This window comes from Hibiscus syriacus, unplaced genomic scaffold (assembly GCF_006381635.1).
Source record: "Hibiscus syriacus cultivar Baekdansim isolate YM2019G1 unplaced genomic scaffold, ASM638163v2 tig00005863_pilon, whole genome shotgun sequence".
Classification (NCBI taxonomy): Eukaryota; Viridiplantae; Streptophyta; class Magnoliopsida; order Malvales; family Malvaceae; genus Hibiscus; species Hibiscus syriacus.
The window spans coordinates 7,422-35,297 of NW_024062069.1; the positions used below are offsets into that span (position 1 = coordinate 7,422).

General features: G+C 36.6%; 1 protein-coding gene across 3 annotated transcripts; it reads right to left on the reverse strand.

The window, feature by feature from the left end:
• Positions 1-11,204: 11,204 nt before the first annotated feature.
• LOC120200005 (regulator of nonsense transcripts 1 homolog) lies at positions 11,205-22,296 on the reverse strand. Of its 3 annotated transcripts, none has more exons than XM_039200957.1 (29): positions 21,692-22,296; positions 20,005-20,256; positions 19,762-19,932; positions 19,597-19,647; positions 19,390-19,482; positions 19,148-19,243; positions 18,918-18,968; positions 18,723-18,841; positions 18,186-18,294; positions 17,972-18,094; positions 17,827-17,898; positions 17,540-17,611; positions 17,391-17,455; positions 15,986-16,130; positions 15,836-15,907; positions 15,614-15,742; positions 15,358-15,513; positions 15,065-15,178; positions 14,861-14,959; positions 14,693-14,770; positions 14,288-14,422; positions 14,091-14,165; positions 13,834-13,951; positions 13,271-13,641; positions 13,107-13,169; positions 12,938-13,014; positions 12,006-12,156; positions 11,806-11,925; positions 11,205-11,586 (listed from the first exon to the last, which is right to left on the reverse strand). In XM_039200957.1, exons 1-29 carry the CDS (start codon positions 22,202-22,204, stop codon positions 11,479-11,481), a joined length of 3,798 nt encoding a protein of 1,265 aa, XP_039056888.1. In that variant the 5' UTR covers positions 22,205-22,296; the 3' UTR covers positions 11,205-11,478. The 3 variants fall into 3 exon arrangements, with proteins under 3 accessions (XP_039056888.1, XP_039056887.1, XP_039056889.1); XM_039200956.1 differs by having other exon boundaries at positions 11,205-11,613; XM_039200958.1 differs by having other exon boundaries at positions 11,205-11,613; positions 12,006-12,119; positions 12,943-13,014; positions 21,692-22,295.
• Positions 22,297-27,876: the final 5,580 nt, after the last annotated feature.

The window sequence follows — 27,876 nt, forward strand, 5'->3', positions numbered from 1 at the left end:
ACAAGTTGGATCGAATTGTGGGCATATAGCTGCAGACAATTACATAACATTCACTGATGATGAAATTCCTGATGGTGGAATGGGATCGGTAAAAGCCCTCAATATCACAACCAACTGCCATGGTCATGTCTTACCAGGTGTTTTGATTGACAATGGGTCGACACTCAATATTATGCCTATGGCCACATTACGAAGATTACCAGTGGACACTCACATATGAGGGCCTACCAAAATGTTGTTAGAGCCTTTGATGGAACCCAGTCGGATGTCCTTGGAAAGATGGAGGTACCATTATTGATTGGACCAACTGTTTACAATATTGATTTTGTGGTAATGGATATCAACCCATCATATAACTGCTTGCTTGGGAGACCATGGATTCATTCTGCAGGGGCAGTCCCTTCGTCATTGCATCAGAAATTGAAATTTGTGACAGATGGCCAGTTAATCAGTATTGGGGCTGAGGAAGAGATCATTGCTTCTGTGACGACTGACACCCCTTACATTGAGACCAATGAGAATGCCCTAGAGTGTTCCTTCAGAGCCTTAGAATTTGTCAACGCTACTTTCATTGCTGAAGGAAACAAGATTCCTCTCCCGCATTTATCTAAGTTCACTAAGATGACTGTGCGAGAGACTCTAGGAAAATGAGCTAAAATGGGAAAGGGTCTCAGTAGATGCTTGCAGGGGACTTTACATCCCAAATTTGTTATGATGAAGAGCGACCGCTTTGGGCTTGGGTTTGAGCCTGATTCTCAGCAAAGAAAGAAAGAATTAAAGAGGAGATGTGAAGTAAGAAGAGCTAGACTGAAAAGAGAGGACATTCCGTGGGATCGTATGTTTTTCCCTCCCTTAAAGAGCTCATTCAAGTTTGGAGGAGTGAACGATATGGAGCAACAGTTAGCCAGAGCAACTGATGAAGGAAAGCAGATGAAAGACAAAGACTTGTTTGACGAAGCCATGGAGGGTTTTGTCATCAACATGATAACTGGGGACGATAAAGCGGGAAAATATTTGGCTAGAATTCGTCCTTGCTTCCCAGGAGAAACGCTGAAAAATTGGACTGCAGAGGATCTCCCTGTAGTTGTTAAGATTAATTCAGAGTAATACCCAGAACTAATCCTTATACTTGTGCCCGCGAGTATTAACGAATCTTTTTGTAAGGGCAGCTATGTTAACTCTACTTGCTTTCAATGAAAGACATATTTTTGTTTCTCAAATGACCATCATTATTTACATTTTCATTCTTCATTCTTTTTTCTTCATTCTTTACATTCATTTCATAAATTTTGTCTCTCCTCCCTAATATATATTCGATTCAATTTTTTCCCTTTGCAGGTGTCACAATATCAATAGCATGAATGTTTCTAAATTTAATCCTGAGATAAACTTTGAGCGACCCATATGTCTGGAAGAAATCAATGAGTGTCAGGATGAGGTAGAATGTGATGTTCCTAACGAACTAGTAAGACTGGTGGAAAATGAGGACAAACAGATCTTACTTCACCAGGAGGAGACTGAGATTATAAACTTGGGAACTGATGATGAAAAGAGAGAAGTAAAAATCGGCAGTGCACTTTCAGTTGAAATAAGACGAGACCTAATAGATATGCTCCGAGAATTCAAAGACATCTTTGCGTGGTCTTACCAAGATATGCCAGGGTTGAGTACAAACATAGTGGTGCACAAGCTTCCAATAAAGCCTGAGTGTAAGCCGGTTCAGCAAAAGCTCAGAAGAATGAGGCCTGAAATGCTGTTAAAAATTAAAGAGGAAGTGATGAAACAGATTGATGCAGGGTTTCTTCAGGCAACAAAATATCCGGAATGGGTCGCTAACATAGTCCCCGTGCCAAAGAAAAATGGAAAAGTTTGCATGTGTGTGGATTATAGAGATCTCAACAGAGCAAGCCCAAAAAACAATTTTTCGTTGCCTCATATAGATACTCTAGTGGATAACACTGCTGGGCATTCGTGGTTTTCTTTTATGGATGGCTTCTCTGGCTATAACCAAATCAAAATGAGCACTGAAGACATGGAAAAAACCACATTTGTGACTATGTGGGGCACATTTTGCTATAAAGTGATACCATTTGGTTTGAAAAATGCTGGGGCAACTTACCAAAGAGCTATGGTGACCCTTTTCCACGATATGATGCACAAAGAGATTGAAGTGTACGTAGATGACATGATTGCCAAATCCAAGACTGAAGAAGAACACATTCAAAACTTGAAGAAACTTTTCCAAAGATTGAGAAAATATCAATTGAAACTCAATCCAACTAAATGTACATTCGGGGTAATGTCAGGGAAACTCTTAGGCTTCGTGGTTAGTCAAAGAGGAATTGAGATCGATCCGGACAAAGTAAAGGCCATTCAAGATCTTCCGCCACCTCGTATACAAAAAGAAGTTCGAGGTTTTCTGGGAAGGTTAAATTATATATCTTGATTCTTTTCGCAATTAACTGAGAAATGCGACCCAGTTTTCAAGTTGCTTCGAAAGAACAACCCCGAAGTTTGGAATGACGAGTGCCAAAATACTTTAGAGATAATCAAGAAATATTTATCCAATGCTCCAATTCTGGTATCACCAGTCCCTGGTAAACCATTAATCCTTTACCTAACGGTCTTTGAGAATTTGATGGGATGTGTGTTAGGGCAGCACGATGAATCTGGAAGGAAAGAGAGAGCCATCTATTATTTAAGCAAAAAGTTCACAGATTGTGAGATCCGATATCCACCAATTCAAAAGTTATGTTGTGCTTTGGTATGGGCTACCAGAAGGCTCAGGCAATACATTTGTACCATACTACCTGGTTGATATCCAAACTTGACCCATTGAAATATTTGATGGAATCACCGGCTCTAACTGGTAGATTGGCTAGGTGGCAGATGTTGTTATCAGAATTTGACATTGTGTATGTAAACCAAAAAGCGGTCAAAGGGAGTGTCATAGCAGATTTTCTTGCAAGTCGTGCCTCGGATGATTATGAGTCCTTAAATTTTAATTTTCCTGACGAAGACCTGATGTGCGTCACAACCGAGGATGAAACAGTTTCAAATGATAAGTCTTGGAGGTTATATTTTGATGGGGCATCCAATGCTTTAGGACTAGGAATTGGAGCTGTACTAATTTCCCCGGAAGATGTATACTATCATTTTACAAGCAGATTGGAGTTCTTTTGCACCAATAATATGTCAGAATATGAGGCTTATGCCATGGGGTTAAGAGCGGCCATGGAAAGAAAAATTAAAGAGCTCAAAGCATATGGAGATTCCTCACTGGTGGTGTACCAATTGCGTGGAGAATGGGAGACAAGAGATCCGAAGTTAGTGGAATACAAAAGATTGATCCTTGAATTGGTAAAAGAATTTGAAGATGTCACTTTCAATTATCTCCTAGAGAAGATAATCAAATGGCAGATGCTTTGGCCACACTGGCTGCAATGTTTCAAGCAAATAGAAAAGCTGACATGACACCAATTAAAATGCAAATATATAAAACACCGGCACACTGTTATAGCCTAGAAGAAGAGGTAGATGGTCGTCCATGGTATTATGACATCTTGCAATACATCAAGCATCAAACTTACCCACAACAGGCGTCTGAGATTGATAAAAAGACAATAAGGAGAATGGTTGCTGGATATATCTTGGATGGGGAAGTTTTGTACAGAAGGGGTAGTGATCAAGTTTTGATGAGATGCGTGGATGCCCGAGAAGCAAGAAGTATACTTGAAGAGGTGCATGAAGGGATATGTGGAACACATGCAAATGGGCTTTCTATGGCCTCCGTCACCTTTGCACGTGATGACTACACCATGGACATTTTCTATATGGGGTATGGATGTCATTGGGGCAATTACACCAAAGGCTTCGAATGGACATCGCTTCATACTTGTGGCAATTGATTACTTCACTAAGTGGGTTGAGGCCACCTCATATGCCAATATCACGAGGTCTACAGTTTTCAAATTCATAAAGAAATAAATAATTTGTCGGTATGGGCTGCCAGAAAGAATCATCACAGATAACACCACCAATCTGAATAACACAATGATGGTAGAACTTTGTGCTCAGTTCAAGATAAAACATTCTAATTCAGTGACTTACCGTCCAAAGATGAATGGAGCAGTGGAAGCAGCAAATAAAAATATTAAGAGGATCATTACAAAGACCACTGATACTTATATAGATTGGCACGACAAATTACCCTTTGCTTTGTATGCATATCGAACTACAGTGCGAACTTCGATAGGGACAACACCTTTCTCTTTAGTCTATGGGATGGAGGCAGTCTTGCCAGTGGAAGTGGAAATCCCATCACTTCGAATTTTGAAAGAGGTGAAGTTGGATGAAGCTGAATGGGTTCAGGCTCGGTTTGACCAGTTGAATCTCATTGAAGAAAAGAGATTAAAAGCTATTTGCCACGGTCAGATGTATCAGAAACGGATGATGAGAGCTCATGATAAGAAGATTCATCCAAGAGAATTTCGAGAGGCTGATCTGGTGTTAAAAAAGATCCTACCAATTCATAAAGATTTCCGAGGGAAATGGATGCCTAATTGGGAAGGTCCATATGTTGTCAATAAGGCCTTTTCTGGGGGAGCGTTGATTTTGGCAGAGATGGATGGAAAAAAACTGAGAAATCCGGTAAACTCAGATTCTGTCAAGAAGTACTATGCTTGAAAAAAAAATGAATGAATGAAAAAATGAAAAAGTGAAAAAGAAAATGAAAAAAAAAATGAAAAAAAAAAGAAAAAAATGAAAAAATGAAAAGAAAAAAGAAAAATGAGGGTTCGAGATGAAAATCCACAAAGGACATCTTGAAACCAAAGGAAGGCTTTGAGTTGAAAACCTGAAAAGGCGGCTCAAAGGCATTTTGAGATTAGGCATCAGGCAGATAAACCCTCTCGACAGTCTGATATTTTGAGAGAAACTTCACGTCTACAGACATTCTGGCAACCCTTGAAGTCCTCCAGATAGAAGCTCAATTCAATGCTCTGAGTTATATCAAGTGGATTGGTTCAGGAATACTCGTGCTAGTGACTTATAGGGACATTTGACTTGTAGTTCTAAATTTCCACTATTTATATGATTGCCATCACTTTGTAAAATCAATTCCTTGTCAGTAAATTCGAAGTTTGTTATTTCAAGCCCAATTCTATTCGTTCTGTACATGCACATAAACATCTTGTAAGTAGATTGACATAACATTAAAAAGAAAATAAAAGATTTCTTGGTATTACTTTGAACTAATATTTCCAGTACAGAGAGTCTAAAGTAAGTCAGGACCCTAATACTCGTGTATATAGTCGAAGAGTGTAGGGTAAAACATGGCCAAAGAAATGCATGTGAATTGAAATCTCGAAGAGTACATTGAAAACAATGATATTTTGGTATGTGCTACGACTGGATTTTGTCAAGAAATTATCTACCTGACAGAGATGAGCAGTTCAAATGGAAGCAGAAAAATATTTATATGGGAACGAGAGAAATGAGAACTTATATAAAGTAGCCCAAGTGAAATAAAAATAAAAAATCAAATGATGCATTTGAATTGAAGATTTGCATGACAACAGAGCTCACCATATTAAAACGACATCATGCATACATCAGTAGGCATCTATAAATAGGAGCATACTCACCCATTCATGTTCATTGAAATGCTTTGACAGAAATGCAGGGATATTCAACAACAATCAAATCCACCACAGAAGGAGGTGGCCCAATATTTCCAGAAGAGTTCATAATGAGAAGAACTCGTCCTAAAGGAGAAGGTTCGTAATGAGAAGAGCATGTTCCTTTCAAATCCACCGCAGAAGGAGGTGAACCAACATTTCCAGAAGAGTTCATAATGAGAAGAACTCGTCCTAAAGGAGAAGGTTCGTAATGAGAAGAGCATGTTCCTTTCAAATCCACCACAAAAGGAGGTGACCCAATATTTCCAGAAGAGTTCATAATGAGAAGAACTCGTCCTAAAGGAGAAGGTTCGTAATGAGAAGAGCCTGTTCCTTTCAAATCCACCGCAGAATGAGGTGAACTAACATTTCCAGAAGAGTTCATAATGAGAAGAACTCGTCCTAAAGGAGAAGGTTCGTAATGAGAAGAGCATGTTCCTTTCAAATCCACCGCAGAAGGAGGTGAACCAATATTTCCAGAAGAGTTCATAATGAGAAGAACTCGTCTTAAAGGAGAAGGTTCATAATGAGAAGAGTATGTTCCTTTCAAATCCACCGCAGAAGGAGGTGAACCAACATTTCCAGAAGAGTTCATAATGAGAAAAACTCGTCTTAAAAGAGAAGGTTCGTAATGAGAAGAGCCTGTTCCTTTCAAATTCACCCCAGAAGGAGGTGAATCGACATTTCCAGAAGAGTTCATAATGATAAGAACTCATCCGATAAAAGAAGAAGAAGTTCATAATGAGAAGAACTTGTTCAACCTTAGCTCAATTCATCGCATATGGAGTTGAATCAGAAACACCTCACTCGAGGGATCAGCATTGCCAGTGGAGAGTTCATAATGAGAAGAACTCATCTGATGAGGGAGAAGAAGTTCATAATGAGAAGAACTTGTTCAACTTTGGTGATTTCATCATATAAGGAAGTGGATTGACATCCCCAGCGAAGACGTTTATAATGAGAGGAGCTTGTTCGACCTATTGCTCGATTCACAACACTTCGAATCAGTAATACCTCGCTTAAGGGATTAACATTTTCAATGGAGAGTTTGTAAGAATAACTCATCCGATAAGTGAGAAGAAGTTCATAAGGAGAAGAACTTGTTTAACCTTAACTTGTTTTCATCGCATATGGAGCTGGAACAGCACCAACATTTTGTTCATTACAGAATGAGGTGGATCAAACATTGCCAGCTAAATCCATCGCATAAGGAGTTGGATCGACATCACTATTAGTGCAACTATCATGGGAAGAGAAGAATTAACATTGGCAGTGAAGAGGTTGCAATGTGACAAGATGAGACCAATATGAAAAATGGTGCTTTTATATCTTTGCTTCATTCTCTTTTCACATCAATGAGCAAAGAGGGGCAGCTGTAACCACCATTTTTCATACCCCAACAAAACCCTAACCTAATCCTAACCATAGATATGTCATGATTCAGCCGTCACCGTCGGTCCAAACTTGCTCGACAAAACCCCGGAATATCTGGAGCATTAAAAACGCTCCATCATCAACACAGTAGCACCACAGTAGATCTAGGATTTTATTTAAAGCTTATGCATTTTTTCCATGGGTTATAAAAACCCGATTGAAATGTAACACAGAGGATATTTTTGGAGAAATCAAACAAAAAAAAACAGAGAAAGTTCTTCCTGGAAGAAAAGGTTCATTTCTTCTTCATTCCTTTTATTTTTTTTATGCATGTATGTAGTTTCCATAAAAAGATATTAAAGAGAAAAAGAGAGAAGAGTGCTTACCTTCCTTGTTGATCTTCTCGACGGAATATAGATGGGTGAGGGCTGGGATTCCGATTTAGTTTCGTTCGGGTTAGAGCCCGACCACCGATGGAGGTGGTTGGAGCATAGGTAGCCACCGTGAGTTGAGGGAGAAGAGGAAAGGGAACTGAAAGTTTGGGTTTAGAAATCCACGCAAAAATGAGTTCTGGTAAAAGGGAGGAAGTTGATATCTTAGTATTTTTGGGTAAACCACGCTAAAGGTCCCTGGACCTTTAGCATGTTTTATTTGGCCACTAGTTTTAGGTTAAACTACCTTACTGGTCCTTTATGTTTAATGTGATTCGTGATTTAGTAACTTTTTAGGGTAAATCAAGCCGTAGGTCCCTTACATTTTAGCATGTTTTGTGATTTAGTCATCATTTCCTTTTATTTTCTAAGATTTACGAATTAGATGCATGATTTTATATTATTGTAATTTAGTCCTCTGTTGGATGTATTATTTTTTGTTCGAGATTGGCTACTGATGTTGATGTTTTTATATTTTAGTCCTATGTTTATGGTTTTATTATGATTTTGGTGCTTCTATGTGTTATTTTCTTGTTTAATGTTATAATATTTGTTTTATTAATGTTTAGGATATCAAAGTTACTTTATAATTATTTTCACTATATTATGAATGAATCCAAGTGTATATTATTTCTTTATACCATTAAAGTATTTTTATGTTCTAGGTATTTATTTCACTTGTATTATTATACATTATTTTATGTATATAAGATTGTATGTAGAGCATGGTATAAATGTTATATTTTTTTTTTAGAATAAATGTTTGGTTCTATGTTTAGTATAATATTTAGAAAATATTTATATTTTTAAAGTAATGTAAAGTTAAAAATAAATTTAGAATTGTTCTTTTAATCCATGTGTATTTATATTTTTTTCTTTAAGTGCTTCAATGTATCATATTTTATTTTGTTTAAAAGCCTCATTAGTATAACTTAACCAATTACATAATTGGATTAAGGGTTATATTTATGTATATTAAAATATTAAGAAGGGACAGTCTTAAAACAACTAGATGTCTTTTTCCGATATTTTAAAATAAATAAATATCCCACTAGAAAAACCTAAAAAATTGATTGCATTTAAAATTAATTAATTTTGAAGAGAAAAGGAAATATTCATTATTTTAAACTTATCGAGACAATTTGCTAATTTTATTAGAGATTAAGTCTCGGTGTTTTTAAATTATTGAATATCCCTTATCTTTTCTAATAATATTCGGATTAATAAATTTAATTTCTTTCTTTGGTAGAATAATTTTTTTTATATATGGAATCCTTAGGAAAAATTATTATATTCTTTTTATTTCAGTTGGGAAGAGAAATATTCGTCCTAAAGTATTTTAGGGAGTATTTTCTCTTCAATTGGAAATAGGAGAATATTTTATATTTTTCCTTAGAATTTTTGTTCTATAATATTTGTATGGTTGAATTAGGAATAATGGAATCGTGATCTAAATATATATTCAAATTCTTAGATTTCTACTATTTAGAGACAATATATAATCGATGGGTACCAATTTTGGGCGTTGTGGGGGTGCTAATCCTTCCCCACACGTAATCGACCCCCGAACTCTTTTTTATTACTAAAAATGAATTTCTGGTTATACGTGGATCGATGCATCTTTTAAAAGAAAAATGATGTTTTTCTTAAAAAACTCTTTTAAAAGAAGATTTTTGGGTATTCGGCCTACCTAACCCAAAAGGTCGATGGCGACTCCGAAACATTTCTTTTACAAAATCGGGTTTTCACGAAACGAGTCGAGACTCGTCGTATCGCCGGAAATCGGTTACGACAAGTATGTATCTATGTGATGTGATTCATGAGGTTATATGAAATATTATACTATATGACTATGTGAGTATATGAAAAAGAATATAGGTACATGCAAGTTATATAGAAATGAGTTGTGTAACCATGACTGATATATATTACATGTATGGGAATATACGAGAATAAAATATAAATTATATGAAAAGATATGATTCATGTGATGTGACCTATGTGAACATATGAGAAAGTGTATAAGTTATATGTATTACATGATATATGTGATTTTACAAGAAATGACATGAGCTATGTGATTACATGATTATAAGAGATCAGACATGTGATAAAAGATAATTAATATGCATGTGTGAATATGAAATGATATAAATGACAATGCCCATGTTGTGTGTCATGAGAGCTAGGGGTATAGTTGGCATGCCAAGAGTCGAGGGTCTACGCGGTCCTTCGGAATATATATGTATTCTTTAGAACATGTGTGAGGTCTTTTGAGACACATACTTGATCCTTGGCATATGTATATGATTCTTAAGGAATTTTCTATATGGTCCTTAGGGACAATCTTATATGGCACTTCGGTGCAATTCTACGCGGCACTACGGTGCAATTCTACGCGGCACTACGGTGCAATTCTACGTGGCACTTCGGTGCATTTATATGAGCTGCGGTGACAGCATTAGTGCACAACCTCCATAGACTCACATATCTATAGTTCTCACATATGTGCATGGGTTAATCAAGAGATATAAACAAATATATGTTAGTGATATGATAAATGTTATAGAAATGATATGATGTTGTGTGTGTATAGTGTTTGATTGAAAAATGTTAAGCATAAAAATATGTAATTACATGATAAACTGCTAATGATGATTTATGTGTATGTATGTATTTATTGTTAATTAATATGATATGATTTTACATGATATGAGGAAATCATGTAATTGGGTATAGCATGATAGAACAGAACATGCATGTATTGTTATATGTTATAAAGTGCATTATAAGTTTTTATACCTCAATAAGTCATAGACTTAGCGTGTGATTGTTTCACACGTAGGTTACAGAAGCGAGAAGAGAAGCGTAGAAGAGTAAGACAGATCAACATCTTCCTTACAAAATTTCAGATCAGAAAATAGATGATTTAAATGGTTTTGGTTATTTTGAATATAATTGGCATGTACTAATTGATGATCGATTTTGGTTTTTGTGGTCAATTTATGTAAATAAACCATTTTTACTTTAATGAAAGTTTTAAATTTTCTTAAATTTTGTCAGAGTCAAAATTTGAAAAGTCAATGTAACATCTTAGACTCGGATCCGGGTCGAGTACGGGTTGATGGTGTTACAAATTAATTCTGAATGTGACATGTTTGATAATGGCTCTGAATAATTCAGAATGTACTTCTATACTGAATCATTCAGCACTGAATCATTCAAAAGTGCAAAACAAACAAACTGAATGCTAAACGGTTCAGCATTCAGCGCTGAAAGATTCCATTAAGAGGAAAAAACAACACTTAACCCCTTTAAATAGTGCTTCATCTATTGTGCAATGGAAACATTGAATGCTCAAATCAAATCATAACATTGAAAAAACATTGTAAGACATTACCAACCAAACCCAATTTCTCATATTTTATATAAGCACTTGGAAACAACTAACAAGGCCATCGTCTGCCAACAATAGTGAAAGAGTAATTTATGTTTACATGTCCGGTAGAGCTGAAAGGATCAGGCGATTTTCCCCAGACAGCATGCATGCTGTTTTCACCTGTAACTCCTACCTTTCTCTGTATCTTCTTATAATCCAATGGGTTTGTCATCCCACCCTTAATCCCAACCCAAAACAAACCCTCATTTAACTTATCATCGTCAAACCCTTTCAACAAAACCTTATCATGTAAAACAATGCAACACTTCCAAGTAGGTATTTGGGTTATCCTTTTCTTTCTCAGCATTGGATGCACCGCCTGTGTCGGAACAATTGTCCCGTCATGTACCCATATAATAATCCTCACTACATTCTCTATTTATTCCCATCAACTGGACATCATATTACAGGCTATGATCATGAATTAAACTGACCTCAAACTGGCAAACATTTTGCACTTGAGAGGAGAGGATATATTTGGGCACACAAGGTCAGCACAAACCAAACTGCTGATTGTAAAGACTATAACCCATTGAAGCCAACTGCATCTTTATTCTTAACCATTATAATGAAGGTGTTGGTTTTGGGAGCCCTGGCCCTGCTGAGGCTGCTGCTGTTGCGGAGGCAGCAAGTTTAATGGCTGTGTGTTGAAGTGTGCAAAGGGCTGGGAGTACAGAGAATTCATCAGACCCTGCAAAAAGATAGCCATGTACTCCAATTTATAAAACAAAATAGAACTTGACTATGTCATGAAATCAATGTGGACCAAAACACCATGGTCAACCATGTCATAATGCACAAGATTTTAGGCAGATTAACAGGCTATGACTACTGCCCTAATGGCTACAAGCATTAACAGACAAGGATTTCAAATATTGCCAACCTGGGACTGAAGCTGGTTGGGATTAGCCACCCCAAAGTGGCTCTGTGATGCATCATCTTGCGAAGGGTCATTAAAGCCAGCCTGAGTAAACAGGCCTTGCGATCCATGATTCATGTATTCCTGTAAAAACAAAATTTTTCTTCAGAAAAACTCTGTGGGGGGGGGAGTTGAATCAACTAATCACAATGCAGCACTTGAACCTGAGACATGAAATCATTTCCAGCACCGAAACGAGAGTATCCAGCTTGAGAATTATGGTTTAGGAAGAACCCACTCTGTGCTCCTTGTGTAGAATAATCAACAGCATATCCACTCTGAGTAGCCAGCATGCCAACAAAATCAAGCAACATACATCAGCAAGCAAGAAGTCAAGCACCGAAGGAACATTTTTATCTAAATACAGAAAATTACAAAATGAAGAGAGAAGCAAAAGGGAAACTTATAGTAAATATCTTCAAGAAAATACATTATCAAGCAACCCACATACTGAAACCAAATGTCTGACACCAAAAGTAGCTTTCTTTCTATATATAGAAAAATACAAAGACAAGAGAAAACTAATGGACAGCAGAATAATCTAAATATCTTTGGTTAAAGAAATTCATGGACCTCAAAAGCTAACTTTTAAGGCAGATAATCCAGTAGGATACACAAACCACAAAGATAAAATCAGGAAGCAATTTGAGACTTTTGACAATGATACCTCCTATTGAGACACCCTTAAGAATCACAAATAGACCAAGCAAGCCAAAGGAGCGTGCAAAAACCTAGCTCAGATGCAAAGAAACTCGAACCTAACCTCAAAGCTAGCTCTTAAGATGGAGAACCTAATAGCATACATAAACACGCTTACATAAAAGAGATGGGCATATGGTGAATTTAAAATTTTCAACACCACTTTAATGCTATAAAGTAGAACCTAAGGAAACATCTTGCTACACTGCCTCAATAGTAAGTGGCTCTACCTTTTCTTTCTCCTACTAATTTTGGACCATAGCATTGAGGCTTTTCATGTAGGCAATAAACTACTAAAGCAATCTCCGGTACAGTACCAAGCAAATACCAATAACTGATGTATGTCGTAAAAGATTGAAAAGATAATATCAATACAAACAAAATAGAAGTAATAACCTCTACCTGCGTTGAAAAATCAGTAATGTTATAAGGAACATGCGAGCCTTGGCTTTTGAAGTCCTCACCCAAGATGTCCTGTGGGATGATCAATCAAACCAATTATAAGTTATCAAGAAATATATTGCAATTATGGGAGAAAATGAGGACTCATACAAAAGATATAACACCTGGGACATTCCTCCCATTGAAAATCCATCACGAATTGTTTGGCTTGGCCGTTGGACAGGCATCTATTTCAGATGACAACCATGCTCAGAATTCCATTATTTCAAAGAAATGATTAAAAGTACAAAAAAAAACCAAAACAGAAGGGAAAGGATAAAGTACTGACATTGTTAACAAATCCAGGTTGAGACAATGGACCACCTACAGATGGCTGGCTGTTTGGGTTCTCCAGAGGAGGAAAGTTGAAAGGAGACCCAATAGTTCCAACATTTTGCTGTGTACCTTGCTGGTGTGGGAGGTGATGGCCAATAGGACCACTAGCATTACAACGACCAGCTCCAAAGCCTCGACTTCCTGGTTGAGGGACTTGAGGAACAGCTCCCACCGGTCCATGTACAGTTCCACGAGATGGAATAGCATAAGGCTGAGAAGGAGAACCTGGAAATGGTGGAAGAGGAACCCGAGGCATTGGGAACCCAGTAGGGTGCACTCCAGGCTTGTGTGTACCATTGGAGGGACCAGGAGGCATGAAACTACCTGCAGTTAGCAACATGAGAAGGCTCACATTATGTTATATGTGGCAAAGACTCCTCAACATTAAAAACTCGGTGGCAAAGGCATATTCTATTGTTGTTCTGCATGTCAGTAAAAGAAATGTCCCTTGCATGTCTCTTCAGTGATGATAAAAATGGTGTATAACTTAATAACTCAAGATGCTCAATAGCTTACCCCGAACACGACTGCTTCTTCTATCAACATTTTCACTAGATGAAGTAGCAGCCCCAAAATTATCATTAGGTACAATCCCAGGTCCACCACCAAAGAACAGTCTCCGGTCATTGTAGATCTATACGAAACCAAACAGTAATAGACATTCACATTATCCTTGATAACCTTGAAAATCTAAATATCAATTGGGAGGCAAGGCGCAAAAGCTAAAGCTTTGAACAGATAACAGGCACCATCTTTATATTCCATAAACAAACCTTTTTGGGCTTTTGGAACTGAACCATACTCTGCTTCAAGTTATTGAGCGGTCCTTCAACCAAACACTCGTGTTCCTGCAAAGTTTAGCAGAAAAGATCGGTTTAGCAATACTCTCTCCAGCACAATTAGCATCAAGCTGCCTTTAATATTAACATATTTTAGCAACAGCCTGGTTCGAAGAAAATTAGGAAGCTACCTTGTAATGTGTCAATAAACCATTCCAAAGAGGTTGTTTGCTGAGAACTTTAGGGTTACCAAGAATCACGATACCATATCGAGCACGTGTTAGGGCAACATTAAGCCTGCGAGGATCATTTAAAAATCCAATACCCTAAAAGGCAGATAAACAGATAAAAACAGTTAGTTCTTCTCATGTTTAAAACACTAAGAGAGAGAAGGTTAAAAATATAAGCATTAAGCCTACAACAAAGACTATGACTAAAGATTGATCTGTCACACAAATGAACAACTTATTGATAGTCAAGAAATTAAAAAATTAGATCTATGTAAGATGGACTGATAATATTGAGTCAGATTGAAAAATCAATCAAGCACATGGTGCAAGTTTAATTTCACATCTTGTATCTATATGTTAACCAACCTGATGTTCATTACTTCTCACACACGACACAATGATATAATCTTTTTCCCGTCCTTGGAATGAGTCAACACTTGCAACCTTATATAAACCCCATAAGTTAAAATAAAAAATTATTATGAGTAAATATCAAAACAGCATTTATTCCTCAAGTCCAAATACACACAGTACCTCAATTTCCTTGTAAAGCTGCTGTCTCAAAGAACCATTTCTTGACATATAGTTCACAATATATGCCCTTTGTCCCTCATAAGGTGTTATGACCCCTATCTGTAATGTATCAAAATTTTTGTTAAACTAAAAGTTAGGATACAGCTTGACATCAATCTTAAAAGAAAAAAAAAAGAAGGGGGGGGGGAGGTTCCATAAAATCACCTGACTGGGAACAACACCACTCCTCAAGAATGTGGTAACTATCTTTTCAACATTTGCAGCTTCAGTTCGATTGAGATATGATGTGCCACTAGCACTAATCTCCTCTTGTCCCATCTAAAACAAAACTATTTAATTAAAAAACATAACTCGATTATTAACAAATTTTATAATATATGATGTTCTTCCCCTTCTCAGTCTGCCCCAGCAGCGCAGGTTCATGCATAAATAAGAATATGAATGGGAGACAATCAATAATTGTCTTTTGATTATTACAATGTTTAAAATGTTTCTACCTGTACATAAAAAAACATGGGACGATTAGGTACAGGCCATGGGAAATCAATGCCGGATGATTGCCTTTCATTTATTGACACTCCATTTTGTAATGTGCCTTCATAGAAACTGTTAGAAGGGAACTCAGACAAACATGGGTGCATACGGTATTGGACCTAAAGTAGAACAGGAAATTTACCATCAGAAACAAACATGTTTTCTATTTGCAATCACATTGAAACGAAGAGAAAACCAACAAACATACAAGGACATCACCTGCAACCTAATTGGTTTCACACCAAGTAAAACTAGACGCTCAAACAGAGACTGGGCTAGCCCAGCACGAGCTGCTTTCTTGCACATTATAACAGGACCAAGTTGGCAATGATCACCAACAAGGACAACCTATAATAAAAATATATACAGGTTAGAAAACCAAAAGAGAAGCATTCAAAGAGAGCAAAAGGATTTAACTCATTATGTTTGATCATTAACTACCTGCTTCACTCCAAGAACTAAAGGAATGAGACATTCAGGTTCTGTCGCCTGAGTAGACTCATCAATAAGTACCTAAATGAAGGCAGAAGACTGTCAGTGCTTTTATTTTATTAAAGGTAATCAAATATTACATATTTCTGATATTTTCACCTGGCGGAACCTAAAATTAGCGAGTCTAGGATCTCCAGCCCCAACACAGGTGCAACAGATGACATCAGCACTTTGGGATATTTCCCTCTCTGTTGCTCGCTTCAATGCTTTGTACTTCTTCTCATCACTGCTTGACAATTCACCTGTAAATTTGGGATTAAAATATCATGCAATTGTAGCATTTTCAAGTTTCCAATTTCAGAAAAGGCATACAAATTAATTGTTACTTTCAAATTTAATTGAAGAGTTCCTTTTGATCTCGGTATGAGCAGGTTATGCCCCTAGCTGACTATGAATATTTTCATCAGGGGGAAAAAGGAAAAAGAGAAAAGCTGTGAGTTCCTTGTTCTCCTATTCTTGCTGAGATTTTTGCTATCAAAGTGGGGTTAGAAGTGTTTTTTGAGTCAGTTTGGAGGGACAAAGGAATTCTGATTTTGGAAAGTGACTCGTTTCTTGCTGTGAAGTGGATCAACAGCCCGGATCTTTGCCCGGTTCACCTTGTTGATTTGATTAAAGAAATTCAGAAGACAGTTGTGCAGCCTAATGTTATCATTAAGCATATCAGCAGATGAACTAATGTGGAAGCTGACTGTCTAGCTAAGTCAGGAATTGGTTAGTGAGTGAAGAGGTTGTTGTTATGAATAGTGGTTATGGTGTATTATTTTGGTTATGGTTCTATGTTAGGTAATTTTATGTAATGTTTGGATTCTTATGTAATTATGGGTTATTAATATATATTTAGGCACTCTGTTTCGAGACAGCAGAGGTCTATTACTTCAGTGGTTTTCTGAAGCAGTAGGGGGTGGTCCTCCTATCTTGGCAGAGCTGTTGGCTATCAAAAGAGGGATTTGTCTTATGGAGGAGTTGGATTTTGTCGCAAATCAGAGAGTTATCTTGGAATCAGACTCATCTAACGCTCTGAAGTGGATCCAGAATCCGGGTTTAAGCCCTCCTTTGCATCTATCCTTGGTGAAGGATATAGTTTCGCTTTTGATTGGAAAGGATATTATATTTAGGCATATTTCAAGGGCGGCAAACTGGGAAGCTGACAAACTTGCTAAAGATGGGATAGGGTGATTTTTGGTTATTGTTGTGTTGTTTAACAGGAATTGTACCTCCCTGTTTGTTGGATGTTTTGTGTTAAGTTTTATGTTCTTCTGTTGGAAGTGTAGGAGTTTGTTCAATCTTGTAATCTGGTTCTTGTGAATAAAAGTTTTCTTGGCTCTCTTTTCCTCCTTCGTTGTTCCTTCATGTTACTCTCATAACATGGAGGGATTGAAGGAGGATTTTAATGAGGCCTCTTTCTATCAAAAAAAAAAAAGAGGCAACTATGAGGGAGGTTTTTAATGAGGCCTTATATTCCTATAAAAAAAATCAATGACAACAGGACAAGTATCCCAACCTTTGTTCATCTTTCAATTGTTGCAACTTGTGAAGTTCGCTCTTCTCAGATGTATCAAGATGCCGAACCTGCATGCAACAATTGCAAATATGAATAATGCTATTAACCAAAAGTGTATAAGAGCAACAAATGAAAAATTAGACACCACACACCTGGTAATGCAGGGTCAAATGTTCAACAGGAGAACTGACAGCCTCTCTAGATTTTGCACAAAGCCTTACAACCTTTGGACAAAAACCATATCTTGCTAAGTATCAATTTACAGATAAATACAAGTTAGGCATTTGATATATTTAACCATCATTACCCAGAATAATGTGACTAAAGCAACCTATTAGTTAAACCTTCTAGAAACATATTTCCCCCCGAATATAATGTCTAATGAAGAAATAAACAACTAGCATATTACAAGCAGACTGGAAAATTTTAACTTCACTACCTTTAACCCGGTCGTGCTTATCTTTTCAGCTAGCTGATCAACAGCCACATTACTTGGAGCGCAGACCAGAACCTGATAGAATGGAATAACAGAATAAAGACAGAACAAAATATGAACTATATAAGAATATCACTAAAGTTCTTACCTGTCCCTGACCCTGTTTGGCCATGTGATAGACAATGGCAGCAGAAGTCACAGTTTTTCCTGTGCCAGGGGGGCCTTGAATCAAGCTTATAGGCTTCTGAAGAACACTCTTCACTGCAAAAACCTTTCCAACAAAGGAAGGTCAACATAACTTGATATAGAAAAGTGTTGTTTAGCAAATACTCATAACGAAAATGGAAAAATGGGGGACATACTTGAGATGCATTCAATTCTGGCAGACCAGGTGCACCAAAACGGCGAGGCAGTGTATTACGAACCATCTGAACCTCAACCTCATGGCCAAGAAGGTGATGGTAAATATATCTGCAAGAAATTAACCAATTAATTTACTTGGGAAGGGACTAATAATTCAAGTTCTACAGGTGCATGACCTTTGAAATCAATAACAAATTTTTGAATGCGAGACAGCTCACTGAAATGAAAATGGCCATCATGTCCCTGAATAGATGAAGTACAAGATATGGATGCATGTGACTTAACAATGTAATTTTTTTAGAATAAAAACTTAAATGTCAGACAGAACTGTGTTTCAACCCATGCCCTACATACACTATTTTATAATATTCATAAGAATCTATACCAAGAAGGTTTTAGTAAACATAGACCTTCAAAAGCATCTAGTGACTAGTATATTGCAAGTCAAGTCAACCAGTAAATATATGACAATATCTGACATAATAATCTAGAATAACAAGAAGCAAATGCAAAGAAAACAAATAAAGCAAACATACCCACTAACACTTGTTTCATCAACTGCAAACGTTTTCATTGCCCCCTGCATCCGGTCAAAACTTGTACTCTTCCAGACAAAATCAACACTGAACCCATGGTTCACATCAATAGGAACACCCTACAAAACAACAAGCACCAACTTTTAGGTACTTCCCAAAGCCATCAACCAAAAAACCAAGAAATATCATAACCACCTGACTAGCACGGAGCTCAAGCGCAACCTCCTCTTGTGCAGTTAGCTTGATCTGAAACAAGAGAAAGATAACTCAAAGGTGTGTTCCTCAGAGGTGCACCAAATGCATAAACCTTACTCATGAATACAACAAATCCGGTTTTCATAAACAATACAATAGAATCATTATAACTTATGTACAAGCACACATCCGAAGCAGAATCGAATGGCGAGCTCATAAAGAACACATACCACATGCCCAACAGACTGCCATGCCGGGTGCGCAGCATCTCCTGAATAACGCAGCCGCAACTCATCACCAGGTACTAGACGCAGCTCATTGTCTTCCTACAATGCCACAACTTTTTCTATTAACTTAAAAAATAAAAAGAGGCCTTGTCATACAGGGGAAGGGGGTGCATAAGCCAAGAACACAATTATGTATTGGAATAAATTCATAGAAAACAAATAAAAGAAACTCCACAGTAAAGCACCTTTGGAAAGACAAAATATGCAATTCGTTTCTTGTTCAATCCAATATCCCAACGAACTGTGACATTGTCTTTGCTTTGAGATTCTTTCATCATCTGCCAGAAAAAAAATTAGACAAGATTGCATTTTCAAAATAATTTAATATCCATAAAAAGTTAAATTGACGGCAACTGGGTGGATATAATGATTGTGCACATGATGATACGTACTTTATCATAGTCAGCTTCAAGCTTAATAAGTGGCGCAAAAACATTTTGATACTGCAGAGGAAACCATCAACATGATTTATAATCCAGATTATATGTGATATAATTCCTGTCTTTAAAAAAAATTAATTAATGGCGAAATAGTGTAATTGTTGCTAGTGTAAGAACCTGATAAGCATCTTCATACTTCAATGCCACAGGCTGAGGTTCATCATCTACACCAGGTTTCTCAAGATCTTCAAGGGAGGCATCGGGATTTGTCTTCCAAAGCTCTTCTACCTTGTTTATTTGTTGAGCACTAATTTGTCGTGCCCTTAACTGTTCCTGTTCAGATGGGATCTGTGGAAATGAAATGCATTAGTATGCTCTCAAACCAATAGGTCACTTTCACATGAATCAGGAAAAACCAACCTTAACCAACCATTGCAAAAAGCACCTATCATCAATAAGGGGACACCACTGACTCAAATCCCAATTCATGTCCTTCAACGCATTGACATTCAAACAAGGTTCTCTACAAAGAAGAACAACAACACTCTCTGTCTTAGCAGATATAAAACCAAGAAGGAAAACATTTCTGCATCCACAGTTGTAGCATTCAAGAATAGTTTCTCCCAAAGGACTATCCTTATGAAGGCAGACTTCCTTGTGTTTAGATCGTACCTAAAAAAGAACAGAAAACAAACTCATTAATCAATAACCCCCAGTGATCACCACCACCACTGGGTTATCCAGCACACTTGTTAATACTCAATTCATTAATCCCATTAAATAACACACGCACACATATATAGTAAAAGCAAATCTGTTAACAGACATACATATAGCCAAGGAACATGGTAATCAATGTTACAGTTCCAACATGAACAAAAGAACATCTAGTGATACTTAGATCTAAGGTCTGACTTCTGATTACCTTCTTCTTTTTTTTTGATAGGAATTGAGGCCTCATTAAAAAACCCCTTCATGATTTAAGGAACTCATATTGAATTCCTAAATCGGAGGAAGGAGGAAAAGAGTGCCTTAAACTTTATTAATAAAGATACATAAGATACAATAATAAGATAAAACCCTTACAAACAACCTAAAACCCCAAAATAAGATATCCCAACAACAAAGAAAAATTAACCAATACCAGACTTAGCCAACCCATCAGCCTCAATATTGGCTGTCCTAGTCACCCATCTAATAACTCCCTCGACTTCTTTGAGTTTAACAGCTACCTCCCTAACAATGGAGGCATAGACAACAGGACAACAATATCCATCCTTAATCCAATCCACTACCATTTTACAATCTGATTCTATAATCAACCGACCCTTAATACCTCCTCTCACTGAGTGAAAGAAATTTAAACCCTCCTTTCTTTAAAAAACAGTCAACTCAGAGCACAGAATTATGCACTTGTCATAATTGAACATAAAGTTATGTGTGAAGAGATTTAAAGTAACGTCTGACTTGTAATTGTCTTATAAGAAAGATCCTTTGTTTAAGGTAAAAAATCAAAAGAACAGTTTCTGTAAAACATCATCCTCAGGAGTGTAATATAGGATGTAATAATTTCCTAACATTCTCAAAGGAAACGAGGTGCAAAAATGGCTTTCATTCTGAATCCAACAAAACTCTCTTATTTTGATTTCAGAATAGCCAATAAGAGGAAGAAACAGAAGAATGCTGTAATTCATGTGGTTGTTCACAATACAGTTGATCAAGAAGCTTAAAACTTTCAAAACTGAGGAAGACACAAAACAATGCATTTCATAACTGAGGCAAAAGTTTAAACAGAATTACCTAGTTAAAACTTTCAAAACTGTATCTATAAACCTAGTAGGAAATGTAACCATTTGAAAGCATCATAAACAATTCTATGGCGTATGAACCATCTCCTTTCTCAATATACATGCATATTTTTTAAGCTCCACAAAATCCAAAGTCAACACCCTAAAATAAAAGAACCGTTCCTACTTAATGCACTTTCCTCTAACATATGCCTTCGGTAATTCAACCTAGACCCCAAACATGCGAATCTACATCAATTTCACGCTCATAAAGACTTAATAAGTGGTGTTGAAATAATGAATGAAATGAGAAAACCTACGAGATGATTAACGATATGCGAGCCCGATGTATTCCCTCTTGAATTACAAAACCACTTCCTACACGAAGGAACGTTACAGCGAACCACGCAAGCCGGGTTCGAAACCCCACAATACCGACAAGCGTGCTCGGCGAAACCCCCTTTTCCGTAGTCATACCCGCCATCCTCGTCTCCAACCGTCTCCTCAAAATTCAATCCACTTATCCCCGTCGCCAACGCATCCACCGCCGCCGCACTATTGCTAATACTATTGCTATGGTTGTTGTTATTGCTCGTTGACGCACGGCCAGCGCCTTTTGAAGCGCTAGAGGGGGAGGAAGCAGCAGTGTCCGAGTGGTGGTCGGATCCGGATCGTTCGGCAGAGTGTGCGTCGGAGGGTGTTGGCCATGAACGAATCGAGGCGCCGAAGTCCGTGTACTCGAATTCGGATTCGCCTTGGGTGTTGAATTCGAGAAAGGTGTAAGCGTCGGTGGCTGGATCAGGCTGCGAGGCCGTCTCGAATTGTGAATCCATCGAAGAATTTTTTTAATGCCGGAGCGTTATCGTGAAGATTAAGATTAGGGTTTTTGATGTTGTTTTCTGAGTTATGGTTAAAATAGCGAAATTGAACTGAAAGAAGGAAAGAGGTTAAACCTTATATACAATATTAATTAAAATTAAAATTATCACACCATATATATATTTTTAAAACGTAATGGTCAAACTATATCTGTGACCACTTTGTTTTATATTTTTTTCGTTTTACCACTAAGCTTTCACAATTTATATTGTACTGGCTTACGTTATTAATTATTTATAACATAGTCACTCCAATGTTAATTTAGAATATTTTGATTAATTAATTTAGACTATTTTTTCGATTAATCTGGTAATAAGTATAAGACATTATATGTTCAAAGATAAATCTCGACATTTGACATTAAATGCTCACACTTCTAACATTTCTAATGTTCGAACTCGAAACCTCAAAGAATAATAACAATTTACCACTGAAATATGCATTCATAAATATATTAAATTCTAAGTTGATCCTTAATTTTTTTGGAAGATACGAATTTAATATTTTTATAAATTTTAAACTATAATACTTAGAAACTTTTTAAAATATATATATATATATAACACAAAAAATATTAAATTTTTTAAAAAAAAAAATCAAATCAAAATATAGAAATTTAAAATTTAGTCTCACAACTATAAGGTGTTACTTTGTTAAGTCTATCAACTATTATAAGTTATAAAATGATCATCTGATTATAAATTATTACTTTCTTAAATTTGTCGACTATTAAAAGTTATAAAATTGTCACTCAATTGTTCATATGTTCTAAATTCATCATTTCCTATAAAAAAAATTGATGAGGATTTGAGCAGGATGTTAACATATCGATTGTGATATGATAATTTTTTGAGATTCGCATATCGAATTTTATTATATCTCAATTAATAGGTTAACGTCAAACTCATACTACAATCAAATCTTTAATAGAAAAATACGAGTTTAAAACATATAAATGATCGAATAACTATCTTATAACTTTTAATAGTCTTGAGACTCAATGAAATAATACCATAAGGTTTTGTTTATTTAAATTCATTAACTATTAAAAATTAAAAAATAGCCTCTTAATTATATGATTTTTTGTTGAGTTTATTTAGTATTAAAAATTATAAAACGGTCACCCAACTATTAATGTGTTTCAAACTCTTTCTTTTTCGTTAAAAATTGATTACTATCTGTCGCAACCGTCTTTCGGTTGGGCCCCGGAATTGGGCTTCGACTTGGATTAAATGAATTGGAGTCGCCACCGACCACTTTAAAACAAATTTAGGTGGGCCGGACACCATCTTACCTGATCTGCGTTATACCAGAAATGTGTCGGGTTCGGGAGTCGATTACGGTCAAGGAAGGATTAGCACCTTGAACCGCCCTTTCGGTACCAATTAATTTATCAGTTGTTTTTTAATTGCGAAAATTACAAATTTAAATTGAAATTTAGAAATCCGACTCGAATTGCTTACCTCTGATTAATTGAGATTTTACTGAAAAGGACAAAAAATGTTAGATAGAAAGAATAAATAAATAAAAATGAAAAGATATAAAAAAAAGTGCTAAAAAAATAAATCAAAGGAAAAGAAAATAATAATATACCAAAGAAGTAAAATTAAAATTAATTAAATAAATAAGTAAATAATAAAGGAGTATTAAATAAAAAAAATTATTTTAAAAGTAAAAATAAAAACAATATGAGAAAAGAAAAAATACTAATAATAATTAAAAAGCATGATAATAATAATGAATAAAATAAGAATTCAGGGATTAGATTGCAAAAAATATAAAATATAAATGAGGACCAAATCGAAACAATTAAAAATCCAGCGGCCAAATTGAATGTGGTGACTGAAATGAAATACGACTCAAAATACCAGGGACGGCGGAAAGGATTTGACAATCTCGTATTTGCACTTTGGTCCTTCGTATATAAATACCAAAACCAGCCTATTTTTCCCTCATTCTCACCATTTCTCTAAAACTATCCTCTCTTAAACGAGAGAAAGCTCTCTCGCTTGGGGGTGTCCGGCCCCTACCCGATGACCCTTCTGTCGCGTCGACCACCGTGCCGGCCACCGCCGGCGGTGGCCGAAAAAAAAAACTTAGCCCGAAACACTCGCCTTGTCACTCTAAACCCCGATCCGAGGCCCGTTTCCCCTAAAGGGACCCCAACCGGCGTAGATCTACGCCTAAAGTTCGGGTCTTTTACCTCAAAACCGACGCCTTCTGGTTTTCCGATAGCTTCTCCGAGGCCTTTGGTTGGTACTTTGGTATTTTATGTGTGGCTGGGTCTTTTGTGTTTGTGTTGATATGATATTTTTAGGGTTTTGCTTGCTTGTATTGATGGCTTTTGTTTACTGTTGGTATCTTCGTTGGTTGTGTACTGTTGATATCTCTCGGGTTCTCTGTTCTCGAACGATGGTTTTGGTTTACTTGTGTGGTTTGGGTTATCTGTTATACGTTGAAGTCGGGTACGGTTGATGCCCGGTGATGGTGGTTTGGCTCTGTTTTGGTCAATGATCTCTATGTTTGGTTTCGTTTCTTCCCCCCCTTGGTAGTGGCTTGGTGGGAGTATTTATACCCCACCGGTGGCCTGTTGGTTCCGATTGTCACGGTGCTCATCGTGGTTGATTGGCCGGGGATTTCGGGATGGGTCAGTCCCGATCTCCTCGGCCGAAAATCTCGGTGACCGGTGTGATGGCGTTGAGGCTTCTGGTACCTTCCCGGATTTGATCTCGACCGTTGGATTGGGTCAGATCCAACGGTCTGGATCTGGCTGCGCATTTAAGGGTTAGACAAACCCTTGCTATTTTGCAATCCTGACCATTGATCCTATCTTGATCTGACGGTTATGATTCATGCGGCGCTGGACTTGATGATAGAACCCTGAACCTTTACTGGGTTGGTTCAGGCCCTAATCCTGGACTAATTGGACCTTAATGCTAGACCTAAAAAATAAAAAAAAATAAACGAGTAAATAATAATAAACAAGAAATAAAAAATAAAATACTACATATAAAAATGTTTTAAAACTATATATATTTCAAAAATATTTTCAAAACCATATACTATATAATTTTAAAAATGTTTTAAAACTATATGTTATAGTTTTCAAAAACGTTTTAAAACTATATTATATGTTTCAAAAAAAATTTCAACTATATATTATATAAATTTCAAAATGATTTTAAAACTATTTATTATATAAGTTTTCAAAATGGTTTTAAAAACTATATAATATATATGGTTTCAAAAATATCTTCAAAAACTATATAATATATATGTTTTCAAAAAAAATGTTTTCAAAACTATAATATATATGTTTTCAAAAATGATTTTAAAAATTATATATTATATATATTTTCTAAAATGTTTTTTTTTAAACTATATATTATATAGTTTTAAAAACTATTAAAAACTATATATTATATACGTAGTTTCAAAATATGTATATATATAAGTATGTAGGTACATATAAAGGAAAAAATATGTCGACGAAAATTAGTGTCTACAGCTGCCCCTCTTTGTCCTTTTTTCGTGGAACGAAAAAATAGGACAAAGATAAAAAGACACAAATTTTCGTTATGTGGAGTTGAAAAATAACTCCCTGTCGAATTGGGTTGCGGATGGTTCCTCCGTCGCGAAGTCGAGTCCATCTCGAAATGATATAGAATTGAAGCCGCAGTTCGGGATTTGAATCGGGATATGGCTTCTCGTTGTAGTATGCCTCGGTCTTTTCCTCGGTTTATAGATCTGGGTTAGAAAATTCGACTTAAAAGTAGTTTCTTGACTCCACCCTGTGGCTGATAGGCCCTCGAGCTGAATAAAATCGAACTCCGAAGGTCTTCGTTGACAAATAGCTTTTTCTCGTTTTAAGCTATACTGCCGGAAAAACGATTTATTGTCACTAAGGCACGGTTAACCCAGGTCTTCTTCTCGACTTGAAAACCTTGATTGCAGCCGTACAGTAGTGTGATTGAGGTATCATCGAGCTAAATAGAGTCGAACTCGACAATTTTATTGACAAATAGCCCTTCTTGCCTTGAGCTATGTTGTAACTGATATGACCTCGAAGTTGAGTGTAATCGAACCCAGGGGTCTTTGGCAGATAGCCCTTTTTGACTTAAGCTATGCTGCAAATGATGTGCCTTAGAGCTGAGCGTAGTCGAACTCGAAGGTCTTTGATGACAGATAACCCTTCTAGCCTTGAGTTATGCTGTAAATGATGTGCCGTTGAGCTGAGCGTAGTCGAACTCAAAAGTCTTTTGCTAACAGATAACCCTTCTAGCCTTGAGTTATGATGTAAATGTTATGCCCTTGAAGCTGAGTGTAATCGAACTTAAGGGTCTTTGGCAGATAGCCCTTCTTGACTTAAGCTATTCTGCAAATGATGTGCCTAGGAGCTGAGCGTAGTCGAACCCAAAGGTCTTTTCTAACAGATAACCCTTCTAGCCTTGAGTTATGCTGTAAATGTTATGCCCTTGAAGCTGAGTGTAATCGAACTTAAGGGTCTTTGGCAGATAACCCTTCTTGACTTAAGCTATTCTGCAAATGATGTGCCTTGGAGCTGAGCGTAGTCGAACTCAAAGGTCTTTGGTTGGCAGATAACCCTTCTCGACTTTAAGTTATGCTGCAAATGATGTTCCCTCGAAGCTGGTCTGGGAAAACCTACTGATAAATTCTGACAGCCGGATATCTTCCGTCGTGGAATTGAAATCTGGCTTGAAAGTGTTAACTGAAAACATGTTGCTCCTGGTGAGTTTGAACCGAACTAGATTCGATCTGAATTGGTTCTCGAACCCATCTGACATTGGTTCTGAGATCTGTAGTTATGTAAAGTCGGTTGAGGTGTAACTTCTTGCTGCTGAGTTACACCATCGTTCTTTAAAGGTGCTTGCAAGTCGAGTAACCTTCATCCTGAAGTCGAAGCTTGACTTTGAAAGCTGCAAAATTATGTATGCTAAAATGATGAATGTGATGCACCTAAGTATGTCTAAGATGCATGCAACATGAATAAATTATGTGTTATTTCTTGGATGGAGTCTCGTGCTTTGCCTGCCAATCTGGTCCATGGAATCGATCGTGCCCCATTTGCTTCTCGAGCTTGGGCTTTACAGACATTTCACATCTGAGATTGTTCTGTTTGAAAACGTTTTTCTCTTTTTTCTTGTTTCAGGAGAGAGAAATGATAAAAATGTTGTAAAGTATTGTTCGCAATTGAATCAAATTGTAAACGTGAGTTCAAAAAATATCAAAGGAATCAAGAGCTCTTTTAATGCTTTCAGAGTTACAAATCTTTGACAAATGTTCAAAGGGACGAGTCGGCTTTAGGTTGGCCTCCTTTCTAAGGTTTTTTGTCATTTTTTTTAAATATCGCAACATGCTTTGGCACTTTAATTGGGTGCGGACAAAATGACGCAACTAGCATGATCAATTACTAGACCTTTTATCTCAGTCCTCTGAAATCTTTCATTTGTTCAAGCTTTGTAGGCTCTTCCAACAAAGGCAGTGCAAAAAATATCGGTCTAAAAATAAAATTCTTGAGTGCTCGTATGTAGTTGACTATAACAGGTGTTCCTTAACTCCCTTAGTCCATTTTACCGAAAATTTCTTAGATAAATTTGATTTAATT